This window comes from Nothoprocta perdicaria, unplaced genomic scaffold (assembly GCF_003342845.1).
Source record: "Nothoprocta perdicaria isolate Ctin4 unplaced genomic scaffold, notPer1 scaffold_9, whole genome shotgun sequence".
In the NCBI taxonomy this organism is placed as follows: domain Eukaryota; kingdom Metazoa; phylum Chordata; class Aves; order Tinamiformes; family Tinamidae; genus Nothoprocta; species Nothoprocta perdicaria.
In genome coordinates this window covers 5,549,753-5,575,519 of record NW_020456198.1, presented here as the reverse complement: position 1 = coordinate 5,575,519, position 25,767 = coordinate 5,549,753, and the positions used below count along the sequence as shown (strand labels likewise).

Here is a 25,767-nt window from a genome sequence, read left to right as displayed (position 1 = left end):
AACAATTTTCTGCCTCAGGAAACAGAACTGCTGGTGTAGAAATTCAGCAAGTAGAACAGCAGATTTAAAGGAAGAAATATTGAATTTTCAATCATTTCAATATATAATATATATATATATTTTTAAAGTACCATCATAGTAGTTTCACATCTATGGCCAACATTAACCTTACTGCTCTTCAGCTAATGCCATTGAGAACTGGAACAACTGATCTGCACAGCAATATGCTTGCTTAGATATTTCATTATTAGCTCTCCCTGTCATTTGGTGCATTTGCAATCCTTAAGAGAGCCAAAGACTCATTTATAGCAGAGCTTCTAAAGTTTTTAAGGATAACAGCTAGGTTATATACATTATGATACCAAGTGGCACAGGAAAATATATTTCTATTTCTGCTACTTTCATGTGGTTTGTGCTACCTCATTATTAGCAGACATGAAGCCAAACACTAGTGTCAGATAGCCTGGAACTGTTGTCCCCTTACTCAATTCCCTAAAATTGCACAGGAACCCAGTGTCAACACAGGCAACCTCTTGGAGAAACTCCGGGGCTATTTTAAATTAAGCTATTTTAAGTGATGTAACCTCAAGGGAGAGAGAGTGCTTGCTGGTAGATGGAAATACCTTAGATAGACCAACAAATATAGCTAGAAAAAGAATATAGGCTTTGGAGCACATATACCATTCTATGTCTGATGCAAAAAAAGTTTAAAGATGTGTGTTTTTCATATAAAATATATCTTATTTCTAAAAGAAAAGGCAGTTGACATGCACAGAGCAGAGAGAAATTAAGAAGATGGAAAGAAAGATATTCAGATGATTGGTTCCTATAAAAAAAAAAAAGTCATTTAGAGAACCTGGAGGGAGGGGGATAAGCACGTGCCATTAGGCCACTATCTCTGCTGAATTCATGATTCTATTTACTCTGGAAATTTATGAATTTTAGTGTCCAGTCTTGTCTCTGGAAGGTACTTCTTCCTGAAAGGTCAATTCTGAGAAATCAGAAATGGGATGATCTGTGAGTAGCTCTCTGATTTGGTCCTTTTATTTTATCTTTCAATTATTGGAGTCAACTCTAGTGTTAAGGAGTTGTTCTGCTTCATCTCTACAGTTATTTTAAGGTACTTGGTTCCAAGGATGAATTATATTTCATTCTAGCAGATGCAAGCATAAAATTCAGGAACTATGATGGTTCTAATAGGAGGTAGAAGACAGTGTATTCATGACAGAGGCAGTAGAAAGGAGAAGTGCTTGCACTTTTAATTTTTTGAAGCAAACACAGTCTGGACTCAGTTCATGCTCTTTGTCTCAGTGTCCAAGGAAAACCAGTAGTTTTGCTCTTCAAAACTGTCCCACCAAAAAGAAACAATATTAGGTTTCACTATTGACTAAATATTAAAGTTGAAAAATTCTATACAATGTATATTAAAAATCTAGGACTTACAATGTCTAAATGGAGCTTTCCCAAAATCTCATGAACAAACCTGGCATGTGTGGAAATCTTCTGGGCCAAATTACCCAGAATTGTATCTGTGAATAAATATTTGCAGTTGATTGATAAACCTTTGAAAAATGACTTTACAGTGGTGATGCTGATAGATGGTTTACTCTAGCAGCCAAGAGACTTTTGGCATAACAAAATTTGCAATCTGCTTTTTGGAAGCACCTAAGATGTCATATCTACATAAGCTCAGAAAGTGTACATGAAATAAAAAAAATATAAAAAAAAAAACAAACCAAAAACCAAACCTTTTAGATCTTGCCTCATAATATAGAACTCAGGCATGGAGACAACTGGCTATTAACTTTTTGAGGAAAAAAAGATCTCTGTGGTCTGTATTTCAATTTAATGTCTTCTTGTATTGACTGAAAAGACTGTTTTTGGAGTGAGCTTCTTAAAGAACCTAGTTTATCTGCTCGAAACAGAAAAACTAATCAAGCATTTTGATTAATTAAAGATACTATTTATGCTACTGATGCCTCAAGCTGTAATCAATATAATCAACCTGCAAGAAGCTATCTAGAGCTTTCCTGATACCAAGGCTGAATGCCAAGTGTTCTCTTTGACATTGTGAGTTGCACTGTATGAAGGTGCAGAATGGACAGTTTCCATACACTTTTGAGGCAGGTTTTATCTTTAATGCTTTCACTGAAATTCTTAATTATTCTGCAAGCTATTCTCCATACCAAGATACAATAAAACGTATGTGATACAATCTTGTCACATCAGAGTCTTTTAAAATAGTTTCAGGAAGTAATTACTGCATGTTGAAAGACCACAGTAGCTGTACTGTAGTAGGAAATAAAAGCAGTGGTTCAGAGTCCTGAAAAGATACAGTTTTTTAATTTTATGGCAGCATGTTAAATTTTGCAGAAAATGGCATCCATAATAAAACAGAGATGCTTTATTAACTAGCACATGAACAGACAGGAACCCATCAAAACCATTACCACAATATAAGTAAATAATTAAAACCATCAACAGAAATCTAAAGGATCAGAGGACCCTGATTTAAATACTATGTTTGATAATCTCACTTTTTAATAAATATTTAACCTATTTAGGCTATCCTAATAGCTGAAATGTAAAAATACTAAATCATACTGTAAAGAGATTTTATTACGTTCTCTAAACATAAATAGATTTGCTAAACTTTATGCAAACATGCAATTTCATTGCCTTAAATCTGATTACCTATGCACACCTATTTGGGCTTTGCTTTGTAATGTATTATGTATGTACACATAATGTATTCATTTTAGTAGTGAGGACTTCTGAAGTCTATTAATAAAAATATGTCTGTTATGTATAAAATGCAATCATAGTCTTCAAATTAAGGTTGAAATAAATTTTCATGTCCTGCCAGTATGTCTCTGTAATAACAGTGCAGTCATCGTAGTCTTAAATTGTCCATTACTGCATCTGAAACACTTCAAATATTTTTTTTAATACAAGTATGTCATAAACTTAGAAATACTTAATGTTAATTTATAAATCAGTAACCATTCAGTACTAGTCAGCACCAGGTTGGAAATAGTATTTCTCTAACAGGAAATTGAGTGAGTATTCAGATATGCTACCAAAAGAATATACAGTATATTTATACATAGAAATGAAGGATTTCCAAGTGTACATTTTAATAACAATCTTGAAAAATAACATCAATATACATCTATGGATGACTTTGCATGAATTGAAAGTTTTATTTTAAAACAAAATATTAGAAGTGTTTAAGGTCAATCTGGCAATACATTAATGATTAAAAAAATGCAAGGCACCAGCTACATTGTATTATTTTACTAGAGTGTTATTGTAGTTTTAAAATATCATTAAATCAGCACAAACCAACACTTATCATTTCCTCCACATTTTTCACAGGGAACTGCATTCTGACTATGAGTAATCTGTTAATCTGTTCTTTGCCTCACAATCCGTCAAAGTGACAGATTCATTCCATCCCTAATACATAATATCTTCATTTACAGTATGCTTTACTGGAACTTCCTTTTTTTTGCTAGCACTGAGATTTGGAAAATCACAAATATATTTACAGAATGTCTTTTTTTTCTTGCTCTGCACCACTTTGGCAAGTCCAGCTTACAGAGTATTAAACCTCTAATATAGGCAAAGAGGTTTCAGTTAAAACTAAATAATTTCATTTTTAATGAATTAGTAACTAAAAAAATACAAGTGAAACTGCACAAGAAAGACTTCAGCCTGCTCCTCTTAAAATATTACATCTGTAAATGAACTGTCTTATGTGAGTTCCGGATCAAGTTCAAAGACAATAAAGAAAATCTGAATGCAATAAAGAAAATCTGAATGCTACTTATTAAACTAGATGTTTAGACAACATAAATTGCTGCATTAAAATTATGACAGGATAGTCACGCTGACCAATATAAGCTGAAAGCCTGGCCTAAAAATGCTATACCATATGTCTTTCAATACTACCGTACAAATGACAGATATTGGCGGGTTATTAAAAAAAATACACAGTCACCTACATCAGTCTAAGAATAACTATGTCCTTAATTTGAATTGTTACCAGCTTAGTAACTAGCATACTGTGCTATTTGGTCAACATTTATTAGTTAAATACGTGAAGCTTCAATCATAGCTACTATTAAATAGCAGCTACATTGCAATTTACTTAAATACTAAACCTCTACTTGATTACAATGTCAACTAGATCACAGTCCTGACGCTCACTACCAATACAAATGACAAGAGAGAAGAATAGTGTTTTATCATCTCATTTAAGAGCAATATTAGCCCTTTTTTCTTCGTTAGCTTTGATTCATCTGTTTATCAGAAGACAAACTATACAAATTGGAATAATGAGTTGGCAAAGGTTGTGTACTGTGTATTAGCGTTCCTGCATATTAATCTACTCTTAATCAAGTAAATTCTAATAAAGCACATCAGATATTCTTTGATCAGTGAATCAACTGAACTGAATTCCCGCGTTTAATAAAGTGTCCATTAGGTAAGGTTTGCTCTACTTTTTTATATATAATAATTATATAAAACACTCATTTTAAGAACTATATTTTAATGCTGCACCAATTCAGAAAACACCTGAAACTAGAACCTAACGAGTCTCGGTCCAAATAAAATAAATTATTTTCTCTACAGTTAGTCCCCTACAGCATTTTACTGTTCTGGACATCCTGGATGTAGATTGCATCCCATTTAACTTTTAAGGGGTGACAACAAGCCAGAGGGCTTTTACAAATCAATGGAGACAATGATGACTCTGCACAACCCTGACTTTACTATCATCCACCTCTTAAAGGTGTTGCAGGCATTATCCTGAGTGCAGATGGATGCCTGGAGCCATGGAGCTCCAGGACTTGTTATCAAAGGCAACTGCAGAACCCCACTCACAAACTGCATTAAAACAAGAGTAGCATCCTACTGTAGCTAAGCTTTTACTATCCCGTTAAAAAAATTAAACTTGTTCAATTAGATATTTCCTGTGACATTTGCTTCTTTTGACAGGTTCTTTTACTTGCATTTTATAGTTTGACCAATGCAGCAGAATTTCACTAATTCAGATTAGCAGACCGATTACAAGTTACTGTATTCTGTGGCTGAGTAAAGTAACCAAATATGTACAATGAAACAGGGAAGTACATTTTGTGATACATTGTCCCTGTTTATTTATTTTGACAACTATAGTGTAATTTTATAATACTTCATAATGTAATATTGTCTGTTTTACAAAAATGATTGAGTTATGAGACTTGGATCTTGTAACAAATCATAAAAATAAATATGCTTGTTTGTTTGCAGAACTCTATCTTTTAATTTCCATTTTCAGTTTTGAGTTATTCTGGTATTTAAGCCCTTTCCTGGATCTATGGGAGACAAAGACGTTTTGGGTCTGAATTTCACAGCATTTACATGAGAGAAGTTCCACTGTAGTGCACATGTTATAACTATAATCCTTTGTTCACTGTCCTGTTTTATAGGTGATTTTAATCTCACTAAATCCCTCAACAGTACAACATTTTGCTCACCTGGCTCTCCAAGCAGCCTACCTTGCATTACCTAATCCTGTGCCTTGCAAAGCAGCATGTTGTAGAGGCGATTTGTATAGCAGCAGCAATATTCTGTGGCAGACTTATGACCATTACCCAGTGGAACTACAGGAAAATGAGTCTTGCTAGGTCTTTTTATTGACTGCATTTCCATTATCTTCACAGGTGCTTTCTTTTCTGGCTTGTTCTTTTATCTTATTATGGACAGAAGTTACATTTTCTGGACAATAGCTGTCACATTGCTCTCTCCATTTCCCAGAAAGTAGCAGTGCTGCATTTTTTTTCTAAATTAGCTGAGATTTGCCAAATTCTCTATCACTTCTCACAATAAATTACCTGTTATTTCAGTAAATATATGATCTAACTGCCTGTGTCATAGTATTTACATCCATTGATCCACAGTAGGATGTATCGATTTTTCAAATATTTCTCTCTGCTTTCCTCTGCATAGATTTAGACATTTTCTAGTTGTTCAAGTATTAATAGTTAAAATTGGCTTTAAAGAACAGCTTAGGAGCTAAGTTACACCATTACCATTAATTCTACCCTCTGTCTCAGAGATATACCCTTCATGAAAAACAATACCCAGTTTTCTTTTTTAAATGAAATGCAATGATGTGAATCATAGTATTCGAGTCACATCTTCTCCAGTTTAATATCATGATGCAAACTGACCTCATAATTTTGTCACCTGCTCTATTTACAGCCCAATAATGCTCTTCTGGCAGTTCACAAGGGCTACTGAATTTATGAGGTACTTGCAAGCCAGGTATTTTACGAATACTTTGATTGCCTGCATTTCTTGAAAACCATTTCTACAGAGGTTTAAGTCTACTATGTGTACTGGATTAAAATAGCATAAGAACTAAGTAGTAATTTCTAATATTTTGTTTTAAATTTTATTGTATGGAAATACAAGTTTTTACTGTTGATCACATTAACTTGATGTGCTGGAATGTTCTATTCTTACAGATAATAGGGTTTATTCTGTTTTTTTTGGTACATAAAATGTACCAAGTACCAAATTGCTTTAATGCATGCACAAAAATAACATAATAAAACCTGACTCAACCAAACTACAGGTGCAAAAAAAAAAAAAACCCAATGCAGTTCATATTAAAATACTGGCAATTCTAACACTATCAGAGTAACAAAATCAATTATACAGTCCTCACCAAAATGTGTCAGCCACAAGATATATTTGACCTTAGTCAAAAAATTTCTGTCCGCTTCACCCACTGTAACAATTCACAAGACTAGAGATAATCCCTTTGATAACTTGCACCAAGGTATAGAGGCTGCTCCTAAAACAACATGAGCACTTTGATATAGACGTGAAAGGGAACTGGAATCCAGGACTGCATTTAACTCCAGTAATCTACTGTCTGTGCTAAGAAACACAGGGCTGAATGTTGCAATAACTGATGTATCTGGTGAACTTCTACAGCAGGTTTCCTAGTGTTCACTTCATAAAATCTAACAAGATAATAAAAGTATAGAAGGCAACACCGAAACAAGTGACGGAAAACATGTCTACAAGGAAAAATGAATATTATGCTGTAAAATCAAACAGCAGTACACTATCATAGGACATTTCAGACTATTGATATCCTAAAAAAAAAATCAAGCAAAGCCTCTAATTCAGTCATATCTAAAACGTCCTCTCTTCCTAACCCTCCCAACACATATGCAGTTTGAGGACAAGCAAAATCCATGTTAATTAGGCCTACTGAAAGTGAAATGTTTTTTGTTTTTAATAAGCACACTTCCTATTCAGACAGTACAAAAATGACAAATTGATGTTGGGTTTTGCAAGTACACATCAGTTCTGAAACGGAACAGTTAATTTTGATTGCCTCAACTTCTCCCCAGATACCTTCTCCACTTGTCCCCAAATCTCTAACTTACCTCACATTAAAGTCACAGTGATTTTGTTACCAATGCCAAGTAAAATAGACCCAGATAAAAAAATGACAGTCAAAATATGTTGCAGACAAGACACCTTTCAAAATCTCTCTCTGTATTATAATATAATACTCACTCCTGTCTGTGTTCTCTATTGAAAAACCCTGCCTAACTAGGTAACATTAATATAATTTGTAGAGAACGGATCCCCTGACATCTAGAGTCACCTACAGAATTTTAGCTCCAAGCCATCAAAGCGAAGAGAGAGACAGAGAAAGAAAGAAAAAGATGAGAGCGTGTGCATGTGTGGCAGATGAGAAAGGCTTCCTGAATCGCACACTGAAGTGGGTGTGGGATCAAGGCCTATGTCAGTTACTTTAAATATATAACAGTACATTCAAAATATACAGAATTCTGCCCTGCATTCTGGGACAATGCAGACATACTGCAACCTGTAGACAATGCATGAAAAGAGCAATAGTAAAGCTCTCTGAGAAGAGGCTGCAACTGAAAAGAGATTTGAGATCAAATCAAAGAATGTCACATTTAATATTCAGAACATTTTAACTGAATTCTTATTGCCTGGGCTATAAATGGAAGCTTACCGTGGGTTGGAATGAGAAAGTGGGCTCATTTCTTTCTGATAGTGACGCTCTTGACTGACAGGCTATGAGAAACAAAAAATAATAGTGAGAAAATAACTCTGCAAATATTCTTTCAGAACACTTAAAAGTATGTAAGAGATCCTTCGGAACATACACATTTGCAGCTCTTGATACTAGAATTTTATGCTCTGTCTTCCCGTGAAATTTAAAGGGGATGTTCAGATCCAAATATAACGTAACAGAAGATTCTCCTCTAGGCAGAGGTACGTAGTACATGTCTCGTATAGAAGAATGGGGATAGAGTCAGGAAAAATGGGAAGGGCAAAGTCCTGTCTGGTAATAGAAACCCCACAGTGCATGGATATAAAAAGTGTGGTGCAGGGATACTTTGTTGGATCGGTGCAGAATCACCCTCACTCAGACTTGCCAGGACTGACCTTGAGTTAAGAGAGAAATCTCAGTGGTCCCAAATGAAGTCAGCCAAAATATGAATGCTTCTTTATGACACTGCTAACCTGAAACCTGGATTATGCTGTTAATGGGTAACTGAGAGTGGACTATATGAATCTTCATACCAAATACATTTTTCATCAAGATTCTTCAAATCCTACCTACACATGATTATGCCTCAATGGTTTTAAATTACATTATCTAACTTGGCAAAAACTGTTATTTGCAGAAAACTGATACTTAAGTACTACTATAAATATTCAAGAATTCTAAAATTCAGAAATATATGTAGTCTTAGTATATATTCACAGCTTCCAGAGAATAACTCCTACACATTACCACAAACATCAAAAGCAGTTCTAAACATATCATTCAAGCAGACAGAAGAGCAAGTGAAAATAGAAGCATACACAAAACACTCTCTGTTATGTGCATAATTTAGTACATGAAATGCTAAAAATAAATATTAAGAATTATGAAAGGGATTGAGACATATACAGAAATCACTATAAAATATGAGTATATTCGCATGCTTTCAGGAAGTGGGGATGGATGTGGCAAAATGTCTGTTCAGGATGAATGACATCCTAATTACTGCCAGACATGAGTCACTGCCTAGGTAGTGGATGGTGCAATTCCCAAGTGATGGCTAGTGGAAGAGAGAGGACAAGAGAGAGATTGAGTTAGTCGGGCTATGAACCAGAATATCTGTCTCTGTAATTTTTAGTCTCATTTCATAGCAAAGAGTAGTCTGCCTCAGTTTTGCAATTTGACTTGATGTGAATAGATCCCTCGAGGGGTTGTCAAACCGAGCTCTCAGTCGGAATAATTCTGGGTTTAAATATCACTCTTCTTGTCTGTCAGCCTTCACATCTGCCAGACCACTTCTGTGTCATGTGGCTCTTTTTTTTGTGAATCACCACAATAGAGGCCAAAAGACCATCCACAAATTAGGTATGAACCTGGAAGCACTCTTTCAAGTACTTTTCAGATCAAAGGCCTATTTGATTGAATTTATATTTAGGAAGAAAATGCTTGGGAACAAGTAACCTGACTTCTCTGCAAGTACTTCTGACTTGAAAGACCCACGAGACAATTTTTGAATCTGATGATGGTGCATTACACCACTGTGTGCTTCCAGGATTCCTCAATGAACAATCTTGCAGTCTTCATTCTCCCCTCTATTTCTGAGAATCAGGAAGTATATGGAAGAAAACGTCCTCAATTACTCTTACATATGATCTTGCTTCAAAACATTTGTATTATATGCATGTCATGTAACACAGAATGAAACAAAATACATCATTGCAGTTGTCTGGAACTAGCTGCTCAAGAAAGTGAACGGGCCAATCCTCTGATGAGGGCAGGAAGGTGTAAGTGGCTCCCTAGAACAAGCATGAGGGCAGAAATATTTCATAGGCTGTACAACATCCCACGGGTAATGTGTGGAGTAATGTTCAAATTCACAAGGTTCTCCACAGTATATAAAATTGTGTCCTTCATATTATCACTAGTTGTTGAAAAGCTGATGTGGGACATCATGTAGATCTTAGCATTTTAAAAAAACCATTCAGGTAAGACACAGGCAAATACTTTCTTTTTAAACGTGTAGTGCTGCATGTACATATTACTGAATAGGAACCTCGTCCTGTCTTCCACACATATTTTACAAAGCTTTACAATTCACCTTCAAAGTAAAATACTTAAAGAATTTTCTTTAAAAATATATTTATAGTTAATAGTTATGCTGGGTAATGAATAGTACTGAAAGCTATTTTATTCATTTTTGGCTATCATCATTTACAGCAGCTGCTAAGCTACTTACATTTCAGCAATTTATCCTTAGAGTATATTTTCAGTTCCTGGTAAACTATCATTGGCTATAAAATAGTTTTTAGTATATCACTTTTATAGTTGTTTAAGGACATCTGTTCATCTGTTTTAATGGCAACTTAGTAACAAGATCCACGTGCCTTTCATTCAGAGGGATTTCTGAACTTCATTACAGTAAGTAGTAGGTAAGAATCTTCAATGAATCTAGAAATCAGACTAACAGTGGTAAATAAAGGAAAATTTAAAATCACTAAAAATGTGATTTTTTATAATAAAATGTTACTTTGATAAGTAAGTTTGTTATCTAACACATTATATCCTGCAATGGCTTACAAAATATCATATATATTCCAAAGAGGAAAGATACTCAAACATTTGCCTTTTGGTGGTGCTGTTGCCACAGATTCCACCAAGGCATAGAAAGGTTATATAAAATGAACAAAAGTTTAGAATAAAAATACTCCTCACTTGTCTTTGAAGGACATAATACAAAGGAATAGGTATTATTGATTTAAATAATCAAGAAGTTATTACTTGGAATTACAATAAACATGAAAGTTAATCATGACAAGAATTTCAAATTGTCCTTAATTTTTCACATCAAAATATGAGGATTATTTCTGTTTCTTTTCATGCACTGTACACTTAAAATCATTTGCTAAATACAACTGAAAGATGGCTACATATGCATAAAAACATTTCTGTGGTTTGCAAGAAGGACTGCAACGGGGATTCATCGTGCCAATTTGTTTAACTGAACTGGAATGGCAGTGATTGTCACTACTGAATTTCAGTTGACATAAAATAAAGTTCTTTTTACTACACACATAAATAGCTATATGGAACTTACGTAATGAATAAGTGTATGTAAGGAATAACTGAATAAAAACTGTCAGTTGAAGAAATTACAACTTTATTCATTTTAGGTCTTATAGCATGACTGGATATGCATGGCAGAAGATTGAAAATAAGAGCAACTTTTGAACATGCTTTAATCACTCCAAATATGTTGAATTTGGACGAGGGCACGGAATGCACCCTTAGCAAGTTTGCAGATGACACCAAGCTGGGTGGAGTGGCCGACACTCCGGAGGGCTGTGCTGCCATCCAGAGGGACCTGGACAGGCTGGAGAGTTGGGCAGAGAGGAACCTCATGAGGTTCAATAAGGACAAGTGCAGGGTCCTGCACCTGGGGAGGAATAACCCCAGGCACCAGTACAGATTAGGGGTGGACCTGCTGGAAAGCACCTCCACGGAGAGGGACCTGGGAGTCCTGGTTGACACTAAGTTAACCATGAGTGAGCAGCGTGCCCTCGTGGCCAAGAAGGCCAATGGGATCCTGGCCGGCATCAGGAGGAGTGTTGCCAGCAGGTCGAGGGAGGTGATTCTGCCCCTCTACTCAGCTCTGGTGAGGCCGCACCTGGAGTACTGTGTTCAGTTCTGGGCACCCCAGTATAGGAAGGACGTGGAGCTTCTGGAGAGGGTCCAGAGAAGGGCAACCAGGATGATTAAGGGAATGGAACATCTCTCGTATGAAGAGAGGCTGAGCGAGCTGGGCCTGTTTTCTCTGGAGAAGAGAGGGCTGAGAGGGGATATGATTAATATGTATAAGTTCAGGAAGGGAGAATGCAGGGAGGAAGGGGACAGGCTGTTCTCACTGGTGGCCAGCGACAGGATGAGGGGTAATGGCCACAAGCTGAAGCATAAGAAGTTCCGTCTCCAGGTGAGGAGCAACTTCTTTACTGTTAGGGTAACAGAGCAGTGGAACAGGCTGCCCAGGGAGGTTGTGGAGTCTCCTTCTCTGGAGGTCTTCAAAACCCGCCTGGATGCCACCCTGTGCCACATGCTCTAGGTGTGCCTGCATGAGCAGGAAGGTTGGACTAGATGATCTGTAGAGGTCCCTTCCAACCTTAAATATTCTGTGAATCTGTGAATTCTGAGCTTTAGCTAGTTTGAAGACTAGCTATGTGTATAGTAACATCTTTATTGCACAGGTGAGACTACTAAACAGTTGAGAATGGTGACTGCCTAAATGCGGGAATTCACAGAAAATAGCTATATGGAATTATTTGAAAGATTTACAGATTTGAAAGCCAGAGGGAAAATCAGATCAACTAGAAAGACCATATCTATATATTTCAGGCCATTAAAATTTAGATCACCGATAAAAACATTGAACATCAGGTCTAGAAATGACAGAATGATGGAGCCCTGCTGGGTATACTCCACTCACGGATAACTCCCTGCAGACTGCTTTTGATAGTTGTCAGTTAGCCAGTTCTAAATTCATTTAAAGTGCACTTTATTGATATTGTATGCTGCTCATTTTTCAAACAGAAAGTCAGATGCTAAGTGAATACTTACAATGATCTCTGCATATTATATCTAAGCAGTTATCTTTATGAACGTTGCAATTTTATCAATGAAATAGGATCTGTTAAACAAGACATATTTTATATAAAATGACTTTGGCTATTATTAAATGTTACCATCCTCTCAATCTCTGTTAACTGAATCCCGTATCAGTTTTTCCACTGTTTCAAAAATTATGTCAGACTCACTGGCCTCCACTAGCTCTATCATTTCAACTTGTGTTTGAATGTTGGCACAGTATCTCTTAGACATTTCTGAAATGTAGTAAGCATATCAAAATAAGCAAAAAAATAGTAACAGGACACCAGAAATATCCTCCATCTACTGTTTTAAGACTCTTCTAGGTCAAATAAGTTGAAGTCTTAATTAAATAATCACCGTCCCTGATAAATCTGTTTATAACCTGCTTAGAGACTAAAGGACTTGAAAATGAATCATATTCCTCCTGGGATTATTCTGCTTTTCTCCTGAATATCTGAACAGAATTACAAAAAGCAGTGGTAAATCCAGCTCCAGACTTCAAAAACTAGTATCTGCATTAGCAAGAGCTGGTGCTATGGAAAGCATATGTGAAAAATAGATACTGTATTGGTACAGAAAATCTCTTTGAGGTTTGGCAGAGGAATTCTGGTAGAGGAAAGTGTGGAAGCTCAACTGCAGCACTCTTTGCTGTACACAGGGCCTAAGCAGTCAGTCCTTATCTGAGAAAGCCTGCGTTTGCTTTCTAAACTACCTCTTCCATCCTTCCCAAACCAAGGCTCTTGCCATTAAAACTCCAATGTCCACCTTGCAAAATGCACAGCAGAAACTTGCACAAGGCTGTACAGATAAAACACACCAACATTTCAGCCTACAGTCATTTGAAAAACTTACCTCTCTCCAAGCCAAATATGTCTCCTTTAAAACCTATTTTATGTAGAGAAAGATTGCCCCAAAGGAGTATTATGAATAACTATACCTATATTAAATTCATTTCAAGTGACTTACTATAACTAAACACTTGAAACTGGAAATTTTAGTCTGAAATGTAAAGAAGCTGATCAAAGCAGTGGGATCAAACAATTGTCTTTGGAATCACGTTGTGCTTCATTAAATATTGCAGGCAATGTTATAGTATGGTGTATTTTATTTTAAAAGTTCATTTTTTTAGTCACATAATTTGTACTAACTCAACCTGACATGTCTAAATACTCTTACCAATTTCCTGATAATTAAGGTGCTCAAGAGTTAATGAAACTGCTATTCTCTTTATTTAATTTGGTCTAATTTGTCCAGTCTTGGAGATTTACTCCACACAAAAGTCTATCAATTGAATGCTACGAAAATTCTTCAGCAATTTGATGAAATCAATTAAATGCACAATACCGACTTATCTTAGGTAACTAAAATAAACTAATATTTCTCTTATATTCCTCAAAATATTACTCTGTAAACCAAGTTCTTATTAGAATAATTATTCATTTATCAATAAATCTCTGCTAACTCCGAACCTCCCTTTATTAGTATATCACAAAGCTCTAATTTTGCACTGGTCATGATTACAAGATGATTGCTACCACAGACCTCTATTTCAAGCTCTATAAATTCCTGGGAAAAAAAAACCCTGCAGTTAACATTTTGGAGTGTTGAGCCTACAGTAATTTATATTGGGGCAACACAGCAGCATGTTACTCTTCCAAGGCTGGATCTACCTCTGACAGTTGTGTGGTGTTCTCTGCTTAGGCCACATTCATTGTTTATTATTGTTTGAGCTGTAATAAAATAAGAACTATGGAGCTTAGAGAAATGGACTATGAGGTTATTGAGTTTTACAGCAATGCTTGCACTACCTTTATATAGTTGCCAAATGTTATTCTGTGATTTCATACATTCAATACTCTTCAGTGGAGTGCTAACAAATATGCCTCTGCTTCTAATAACAGCACTCTGTCACCCAGCAGAGCTGTGTGCTGTTATGCTACACCTCATACCAGGACAAATATTGATACAAGGTGCAGAGCACAGTCGGGTCACATACTAAGTGCTCAGAGCTACTGCAGTGTCACTCTGCTGTTCTCCTGGTTCAGCCATTAGCTGCACAGGAATGGAACTGTACCAATGCTACAAAGCAATTATTTTCCATTACTCGTACTGTAAGGCAGCTCCTGACTGGTATATCTGGCTTTCATTCATTTTGAAGCTATTTTTTAAGTAGCTTTCAAAATATGTAGTTTTTGCAACTAATATGACTATTTGGGGTTCTACGCTAGAATATATAAAATAGGTTTTCTTGTTTTCCATTGAGGCAGTGGGGAAGCTGCTGGAAGTGAGTGTGTTTTGGTTGTGCACTTCATTTTGAGTTCTAAACAAGTTAGGGTTGCCTTAAATTTCAAAGCTACTCTCAGAAGTTTTACCCAAGACTACTTTACCCTACCAAGAGTTGGTAGGAACCATGCAATGATTCAAAGCATTTTAGAAAAAAAAAAAACCCATAGGTTTAAACTTACTGGTGGGAAAGCAGAGTGCCAGGTTGCTGTATCATCACTGCTTGTGCTTATGCTAATGTTGCAGTCATCTATCTGTGACGCACTTAAGCCGTGTGAGATCTCAGCATCCCCAAACTCTTCATTTTGTTGTCTTGTCATGCTAGCCAACATCTGTAGTTCAGGTGTACTTAGTCTACTTGACTGGTAGTTTTTCCAATGGTACTCCTATGAAAAAGAATGGAGAAGTTAACAATGCAGATCATGGCACAGAATATATGAATAAAATAGATCCCTTGGGGAATCCTCTGGGGAATCTTCAAGATGCTATGTTACTGGAAGAGCAGTAAAATGTTTATCAGAAATGATTAGTTAACAGATATCTGTTTAGCTAAGAAGATCAAGGACGTATATACAAATATATAACTTAATAGTTTGTATTTTGCTGCCTTCCTGTGATGGACTGCAGAGCAGTTTGCATCTGGAGTGTTTAGTGAATTTGCCATACTATTGAAAATACAAACAGAAGAAACAAGCCTCCAAGGGTATGAACATCTAGCAGCTAAAATGGCTTAAATATCAAATGCAAATCTTGAAATAAACACAAAATTAGCACGATTTCATAAATACTGGCAACATGAAAGTCACTAATTTGTCAAACACATCACAAAACTTCTCTGGAAAGCTACATATGGCAGCCTGAAATTTCAACAGATATTTCAGAAATAACATTTGCCTTTAAAAACACTCACAAATACGTGAGCATATGAGCTACTGTATATAAGTTCACTTATTCTGCTCTACAAAACTCAGAAATATACATGTCACAAAAGACATTATATGCTGGAGACTATTTCCACATTATATTTTGAGGAAATCAAGCAAAAAGAAAAATACATGTCCTCAATTTGCATCTACCACTTATAATTTCATATACGAAGCTCTCGCTTTCACCAGAAGGATTACACAACATCACTGCTCAACCAACAACATACTTTACAGGTACAAATAGTGCATTTTTCTGTTTTAGGCAGTTCCATATACCTTAATGAAACTGTATTTTCTGGGAATTGCAAAAGCATTACTTTCCTTTCGATCCCCTTATTTGCTTTCTCCATTCCTCAGATCAGAGTAAAGCCACGTAATGAATGATTACAAGGATAGCACATTACTTATTCCCCTCCAGAAGAGAAACTGGAAATATGTCATGCATTCATTCACAGTACTGTATTGCAAATATAGGATGTGCAATATACTGCAGAATGGAAGAGAATTTTGAATCGGCAGAAGAGAACAGATGGAGAAATGCTGTTTAGTAACATACACAACAGCACCATGCAGCAAACAGGATCTGCCCTACAACTCAAGCTCTATAATAGTTAACTATTTACAAAAATATTTTTAGAATGAAAACACAGATTTAGAAGTATATTTTTGTTTCTTCCCAGCTGTCATTAAAGAAACCAACAATTATTATCTGAATAGTGTATAACAGTACTTGCTATTTTAAACCTAGGTGAAAAAATTAAGTATCAGTCAATAAAGACTGCTGACAATAACTGAAGTTTGGGGAGTGACCACTCTATCATTTATTTTTGACATGTTATGCATCTCATTCTGACTCCTATGGTAATAGATATTTCATCAAAAACCAGCTACAGAAAATAACTAATCAAAAAAGAAAATTAGCATTGAAATAACCAAGTAAACCATCTTTGATGGGAAGCGTGCCTGCAAATTGACAATCAGCAGGTAAATGTATCATGTAAAGTGAGATTTATGACTGAAGGGCTCTCCTTTCAGTATCTGTGTGTGCAAATAGGCAAATATTTGTGAAAACGACAATTCTAAAGCCCATTGCAAACACTTTCAAAGCTTACGTATCTCAAAATTTTAGTCGAATGTCTTTTCAAAAGCAGTTCACAGATCTTCCTACAGATTCACCTCATGCATGGAGAAAACAATTTCTTTTTAAACACAGATAAATGTAGCGTGGCATTTGTAGTAGCCTCAGAGCATGCCAGTCAGTGCAGTGTGTGAGCACCCAGGGCACGGCTGCTGCTCCCTCGCTACGTGCCTGGCTACTCTGCAGGCCTGGAAGTGCTTTGATGAGCTCAGCTTGGAAATTTATTGTGAATTTGAATTATGTTCCCTTTTTCTGAATACTGAAAGGTTTTGAAACACTACAGTCGGGAAGTAGTATCTCTGAAATCTCTGTAAAATTAGATATAACTATTTTCATGAAGAGTGAGGACCTTGGTTTCATAGTTCTACAAAGAGCTCAAAATAAATTTCTGCTATATTTCAGTGGAAAAAATAGATAAATTGTACTAAGAAACTCATCCTCATATAAAGCATGATACAATAATTTTTATACAAAGCATTAATCCCAGACCATCATTTAGGCATCCATCTGTTAATATTATTAGCAGAGGTGCCACTCTTTTTTACTTCTAACTTCTGAGGTCCAAGCTTTAGTCCTGAATGGTGTGATTCTTACTAACATATTTTATTCCTAAAATAGCACACATTTTCTCTAAACTTGCACTGAATTTATTAATTCAATTATTGTTAGTTCACTTGATATCAAGACTGTTATATTACACCTCAAAAGTTTGCTGTTTCTTTGCATCAGTGTGTTCCATCAGATCTACTACTGTTTTAACCTTTATTGATCTTACTGGAGCTGTTGTTTTCCTTTGGATTTTCCTATATAGGAGCCTTCTGCATTTTATTTATTTGATCAGTAAAAGAGCAGCCTCTTTCTTATTCACATACAACCTGATTGGCATGAAGAAATTCAGAAGACAGCGTGAACTACTGCCATGCAGAATAAAAGCATTAAGAATTGAAAGAACATTTTTCTCATTATCTTGAGGCAAAACACTTCCAAGTCCTGCTTGTATTTTTCTAACTCTCCGAAGGAAGACGCAGAAATGTTGGATTTTTCACAAAACAACCTAGAACATTCTTTTGCTTCCTTCCTTAGCTTATTTCAAACTGTCATTCTGTTTTCCTCTCTTATAATCCTCCCATTCTTCAACAGAAATAACCATGTTCAGAAAGGAGAAAAGGAGTCATGACAGTTTTCTGTCCTTAACCTCTGCAATGAATTTCTTGTAATAAAGGAAAAATAGGATTAAGTATTCTGTAGCTTCAGATAACAACCAAAAAAACCCACCACCCTCTTCACAAATTTTATATTGTTTAGCTGATTTTCAAAGAGAACTTGAAAACTGAATTTGAGATTAAGTTCACTTTGTAATTTAGAAGAAATATTTGATATAAAAACAATTCTCCAGAATATGTAAATTTGCCTAAAATGAGTATTTCCTTGAGTAATTAAAAGTTTATCTTGTCTTTCAGAATATTCTCCGCTTATGATAAAAAGAGTTTTTCCATTAAACTCTTAAAACTTCTGGCAGATTGACAAAATCTGTTGTTTAAAGATTTTTTTCATACATAATGACTTTTGCATTCTTCGAGGTTCAAATGATTCATTCAGAATTGTTTGAATGTAGTTATACATGCAGAAAAGTTTAATTACCAGCTATCTACGTGGCTGCAGTATTACCCTGAGGGTTGTACTTCTTTCTTAATTAAAAATATTTGAACTTAATAATAGGGAACTCTATTAAAATATGAATAAAACATTGCAAGCAACCAGGCCCTTAAAGTGTATTAAGCAGCTAGCAAATCGATTGCAGTAAGAACTGGTTAAGCTTTTTTTCAACCAGTCCTCTGTATGAGCAGATTAGAAGAGACCACTTCTCTGTAAATGCTCACTCAAATATCCTTTCATACAAAACTATCCTCTCATACATAATTCTCAAAACAATGAAGGGTGTTTTAAAATGGAAATAATTACATGCTTAACAGGAAACAAAATGACTCCCAAGTGTTGTCTCACTGTAGTTAACAATATTGTATGTCAGAACTTTTGTCTTAAAACTTATAGGAGCCTAGAATATTGATTTCTTCTTGCGAAACTGTTCACACATATAGATATCTACTGCATTCAGTAAAGAGCAAAAAAGCAAAATATTCCTTGTTTTAGATAGGTATGTAGTCATAAAAATAGTCATATTTGAATGTGACCATATTCATCAGAAATGATTGGAAATATTTTTAAGAATATATTCAACTTTACTGCGTAAGAGCTAGGCAGGCATGCTTTCTAATGATGGATTTAACACAGAAACACCTTTTGCTCAAGGAGCTGCCAGGCAGTCCTGCTGGCAGGAGGCTGGCAGCACTCGCTGGAGGGCATCGCTGGGTGCCTGCTCTGTCCTTGCACTTTTCTCCAGCCCGCCACGACCAACCACTGCTTGACAGATGCTGGCTCTTGAGCAGTATTAGCTGAAGTCTGAAGAACGTTCTCTGAAGTTTCAGGAACAAATTTGACTTGTTCCTCTCAGCTGTGATGAAATCTAATCCACTCGTTTATACCATTAGCAAAGAGGTCAGATGTTAAAGAATCAGATATGCAGCAATTCGAAGTATAAAAGAATTCCTTAACTGAAATGCCGAACACCATCACACTTAGTTGCTATTTACAGACTACACTTGATAATCAAGATCTAATTCCTCATTCTAAGCACGACATTTAACGTTAGCTTAGAAATAAAATTAACTATTAAGAAATCTCTAAGAACATAATTAGTATCAGACGAATTTGTTATAATTACCGTATAAAGATAAAAAAAAATGGGGATAAACCAACTGGTGAATGTAACAGTTCCCAGGGAAGCCTGGCAATTTAGGCAATGTTAGAGCCTTAGTGATGAGCCTTCAATGACATAACTTATTATTTCTCAGTACTGCATCAGACAGACTATGGAGTACACAGATCAATGATTTTTCTATGGTCCCTTTTTAATAACGTTATCGAAAATCTGTCAATTTTCCTCTGCAGCCTTTCAGCCCAGAACTATGTATGCATAACTCAGGCATTTCTAAAATGTGAGTTGCTCAATAACATCTGAGCTGATCAATAACATCTTTATCTATGAATCTCTGATTCTATTCTATCTAAACTACCACTTGAATGTGCAAGAAGATACAAACCCCAGAACTTTCAAGAGACAAAGCATTTCAAATACTGTTATATAAACTTGCAATGTATCTGGAAGAAAAATGTATTATTTCTCATGTCTTGTAAATGGGTTAATACTGCTCTTCTGTTCATACAATCTGATCATTCAATTTCAAAGTAAAATCACTTACACGAGCCTCTGTTGTCATACAGGAATTTTCTCTTGAGATTTTCTTCATGGACTTTTTATTCACTGATGATTTTAATTGACCATCCACTCTTTCAGATATTTCAGAGTTTTCAAATGCATTCGGAATTACTCTAAAGAATTCCGATTTACTTCCAGTTGGAGAAAAGCAAGGGGTAGGCATTAAGCTGCTTTGAGAGTCAGCAGAAATTGTTTTTCTCATAGCAGAACACTGTGATTTTGACAATATGGTTTCCTTGAGGTTGTGTTTGCTCTGTCCTTTTTCCTTCCCGTATTCCTTTCTCCATGACATTCTTGTTAATGGGATCTCTTTAAGAACTCCTGGATCAGATGTTCCTGGTCTGCTGTGGCTGGTGTCAAGGTATTCAGTCCTTTGGATGAATTCACTGTTGTCGCTCTAAATTCAAGAAACAAGGCAACAGTGATTCCCTCTCATCATGACACAATACTATTTTAAATAAAACACTGAAGGTTAAGTGTTTAAAAACGGTTTTCTAATTCCTACACTATTTTTTCTAAATGTGCAAAAATTTGGAGAATCATCTGCTCTTCTTGGCAACAAATCCATAAACATATTTCTGCAATCCAAGTAGGGAAGCCAAACGAGGGACAGGAGAAGAAATGGCACATTTCAAAACACAGGTCCAGATTCTTGTCCCACCTCAGAACGTTGGAAAACTCTCTAATCTGGGGTTATGTGAGAATCATCATTTAGATAAAATAACTGCACAACAGAAGAAAACTCCAAGATACTGGTATCCTTCTATTAAAATACTACTACTCCAAACTTTCCCATAGCATCTTTACCTCAAGCAGAAAGAAAATTTCTGCTGAGACCACTTGACACACTTCTGGGTATTATGGAACAACGTTTCATATTTAGGGAGTTATTTTATTAGTTTTATGTTTTTGTTATGCTGCTAGTAATGTCTCCATTAAACATTCCATGATCAATTTTCTTATGCTGACTTATGCTTCAGCCGAACACCAAACAGCAAGCCCGAACACAGGAGAAGAAAAATAAAAGAAGAGCAAAGCTGCTGTTTGCCTCTGTGTCACTATTCTCACGAAAGAAAGGATGAGAAGCCTCATCCTTGTCCACTTGAAATTGCCCCTGTGTTGTATGCTACCACATCAGGCACCATGTATTGAGGGCTTCACAGAGACACGGAATTATCAACATGCCTCTCACAGGCAAGGTACGATCCTACTGCAAAGGAAAATGCAGCAAGTTTGTTTGTCACTAACTTGGGTGAATCCAGGGCTGGACTCCTGAAAATGAAATATATAAAACCAAACAAATAATACAAAAAAAAAAAAAAAAAAAAAAAAAAAAAAAAAAAGCCACTCAAAAAAAAAACAATTGAGCCTTTTCTGAATTTTTGGTTTGCCACTGCCTACAATATTTTGGAGGCCCATCTTTACAATGGACATTAATACCAAAAAAAAAAAAAAAAACCCCAAAAAACCCAGTACCAGACAAAACCCAAGGAAACCAAAACTACAAACATTCTGAGAAAAGGACAGTGTTGGAAAGCTTCCCTAGTTCTTGTGTTAAAGAAATATTTTCCTTATGCTGACATAAAGAATAACCTTCCTGACTTTCACTGAGCAGAGCTGACAAAAACTCCTTGAAATCTGAAGAGTTCTAAATCTTCAGAACCAGATCACATACAGCACTGCTCATGATTTATTAGCCTGACTACAACTAAGTTAACACAGAAAGTCTTAAACCATGTTTGAAATGATGAAACCCTAGAGATTCAAGTACTTCCCTCCTCCCCCTGCAAATAAGGAAAAAACACACAATAACCAGGAGAGATTTTCTATTTGATATTATTAGCATCAATAGTATGGTTTCTCAGAACACAGCAGCATTCCTGTTAAATTTAATCTGTCTTGTTATCACATAACTCAGTTGTACTTCATTCCTCAGCTCTGAGGAACAGCTTAGAACAAGGAACATTTTTAAAATTAAATGAGAGAAGCACCAGAATGCTAATACGGATTGAAACTTGTATCACTTACTTTAATGACTCCCTGCAACAAATTTACTGATTTGATAATTTACTCTATTTTTACATCAGATTTTTTTTGCTGAAAAAATCATTTTCGTAATTTTATTGTTAAAAGATTCCCACATTGCAAAAGAAAAATTGTGTAATGATATACAGCTCACACGATATGTGAAGCAGAAACACTGATCATAAAAAAATACGGAACAGGTGAATTTTGATAATGCTCGTGGGCAGAGTGCCTGCTTACAATTTTAAAGGGCAGACTAAAACCTTTATTTACTGTAGTCTTGCTCAACTGTTCATATCAGTCATACTTCTCACTCACTCCAGGCTAGGATATTGGCTTTACTAAAATCTTTTCTGTTGCAAAGGTGTATTATAATCACTCACTTTTGTGGCACAGGGGCTGATAGAATAGTAGGTTTCTTTTGTCCACTTGTTACAAAGGGAGTATCTGCTTTTTCACCCCTGTATCCAGTTAGACACAGCAAATTGACAAAGACAAATGTGCCCGCAGGTATATGGGGAAAAGATGATTTATTCTCTCTGTCTGTCTTGAAGACAGAACCTCATCCTTGGAGTTTTAGGATGAAGACACTTTATCAAGAATTACATGTACAAAGTGGCCTACCTCCTCACTGCTGTCAGTTTCTTGAAAGCTATCTTCAATTTGGGTTTCATTTTGTGCATGGTTACTGTCTTGCTTCAAATCTAAAGGGAAAACGCAACTTTCTGGTGACATATTTGGAGACCTTCCATGACGAGCTGACCGAGGTCTTGATGAAAATATGAAAATCTCTTTGTGAGTCATTTGGTCATCACCTGTTTCATTGCTTTGAGGTTCCGCAGTGACATTTTGTGGTGCAGTTAAATTACAGTGGGCTGAATCTTGTGCAGCTTGTATCTGTTCACTCTTACCCAAATGAAAAGTCTCACTGACCATTTCAGGAAACATCCATTCATCTGAAATTAGTAAAAAGTAATAAAACTGTTAGGCAATAAAATGTTTATATATCTAGAAAAACATTATTTCATTCCATTTGGTTACTGAATTTATGCAGGCTTTTTTTTTGGGGGGGGGGGGGGCTGGTATTTTCTATTAAAAAAACATAAATCACGCAAAAGCAAGCAGAAAATTCATAATATTTCCATATTCTTTTTAAATTTATTTTTATTGCTGAAATTCTGTACTTTCTTTTATGACCAGAATCTCTGGTTTAAATCTCAATTTCAAGCTACAGGACTGCTGAAAAATGCATGAAGATATCTGTTGCACCAGGTTTCCCTGCATACAGGCTGTACTAATCTGCCAATTTTAAAACAAACAATAAACTACAGAAATGGATTTAAAGATTGAGTGCACTACATAAACATGGAAAGACCATTTTTATACTCTCACTGTTAAGTTATATTTTACTAGTTGGAATTATGGTATAGGAAAAAATGACAGTTTGATGGATCAAAGCAAATCTCAAATAGCATCTGAGAAAAGGAGAATTGCTCAAGTATGCAATACTCCCTTATCTTCATTAAAGCTACTGTGCTGTGGATTATTCACTAGACTTTGGAAATTCTGTCTCCATAAAACAAAGTAATGATCAACTATATTAAAAAACCCTTCAATATAAAATAATAAAAATGTAATAATGAAGTAGCAATGCAATAATTAAATGCCACAGAAGACACTAAGTTTACAATGGCATTCAACTCTTCCTTCTCAGTTTTATATATAGAAATAATTATCATTTCAGGTGGATTCAGTGGCTGTAGTAGAAAGAAAAAGAATCTGAAGTCAACTCATCTAACCACAATGTCACCTCCTCCTCTTCCCATTCTAGAATGGCTTCTAATTTCCCTGTTGTCAATTAATTGGCTGAGGTCATTACAAGTAACATTTCGTAACGAATTCTGAAGCAAAACTGTGTTAAACCATGTAGCTTTCATGACTTTTCAGTCAGTTCTGAAAACATAAAAAAGGATATCTTAAATAACACTTTTTTCCCCACGTAATAAGATGAAAAGGAGATGATTAGAAGCCTAAATACTCTTGACTAACTCCTGGTTTTGCCACAGGCATCTTAAACTTCTATATGCGCTATATACTCTTTCTGCACCAGTGCAATGGAAACTACTTTAAAAGATTGAGTGTCTTATACAGCATTTAACCTTAATTTTTTCCTTTTTCAACCTAACCTTCTCTGTAAAGAATAAGATTAGTTTCCAGAGATGCTGAAGAAATATACTGGATACAGCAGTAAGTTAAAGGCAAACATAATTAGCTGGTGTATTACAGCAGTTACTCCTAAGGTAATATGCAGGGGGAGATAGGAAAGTCTGTAAGACTGAAAGACATTTTACACTGGCTATGGAGTTCAGCAACTTCTGTAACCTGTAGTCTGTGTAGCATTTTGTTAATAAGCTACAAGTGAAAGAGATGGGATGTTTTGGACCAAACCAAATCCTATTATCTCTCAGCCACCAACTACACTGGAATTTTTCTTTTACCTCAGCATTTCCATGTCAATTATAATGAGCAATTTGGAGTATCTTCTTAGCAAAATATGGAAATTACTGTGTAATCACAACATTGCAGCAAACAAGATAAATGCAAGAATGATCCCCTAAACATCTAATTAGTTCTTCTAGACAAATTTATGCTAGAGCTTCTAATTGCAACCTAACATTTTAATGAAGGTTTCAACATATCATAATTAAGATTGGCATACTATAAACAATGCTCACTCATTTTATTTCTTCCCTTGCTAAAAACAATTTGCCTTTGCAAAGGTACTGCACACCTGCTATAGAAGATATGTTGATGAGAGCTCTGTAATTGAAGACAGTTACATGAACAACAGTAACTCTTCTCTAAGGTAACAAGGAAAATCACCTATGAACTCCTTCCCACCCCAAGAAATTTAAAGTAGTATTTATTCTGTCGAGCTGCATTCTCTGCTTTACATATCAGAAAAAAACCCATGAATTTTCTTCAGGTTGCTTTTTCATTTCTGTGGTACAATTTCAGCTTCTCTTATTGAAGATAGCAGCAAAATCCACAGTGACTACAACAAGATTAACATTTTATCTAAACATCCCAAAGATTAAACAAAATGGCAACAATTCATCATGTGAAGGCAAATTCTTTTGGACAATTTTGAGCATATTTGAGCCATCTGCCTACTTGACAGCTATGTATTTTCATAGAAAATAACACAACCTTTTCAGAGACTAAGGCTATTTCTGCCACAATGTCACACTTTCTATACAAAGTTATACAAGCAGATTGACACTGCATAAAATATATACACAGCTTTTTGCTTGGCAAGTAAGAA

General features: G+C 35.6%; 1 protein-coding gene across 3 annotated transcripts in view; it reads right to left on the bottom strand.

Annotated features, from left to right (window-relative positions):
- The window catches only part of CUNH3orf67 (chromosome unknown C3orf67 homolog), a 54,062-nt gene that overhangs the window by 6,000 nt on the left and 22,295 nt on the right, over positions 1 to 25,767 (bottom strand). For 2 of the 3 annotated variants that reach the window (XM_026052578.1, XM_026052577.1), the window contains exons 13-16: positions 23,067 to 23,398; positions 20,401 to 20,814; positions 15,199 to 15,402; positions 8,057 to 8,118 (exon numbers count right to left, since the gene is read on the bottom strand). In XM_026052578.1, the coding sequence (XP_025908363.1) occupies positions 8,057 to 8,118; positions 15,199 to 15,402; positions 20,401 to 20,814; positions 23,067 to 23,398 (1,012 nt within the window). Of the gene's footprint in view, positions 1 to 8,056; positions 8,119 to 15,198; positions 15,403 to 20,400; positions 20,815 to 23,066; positions 23,399 to 25,767 lie in introns of those variants that run through there. The other variant, XM_026052579.1, reaches the window with a different exon arrangement.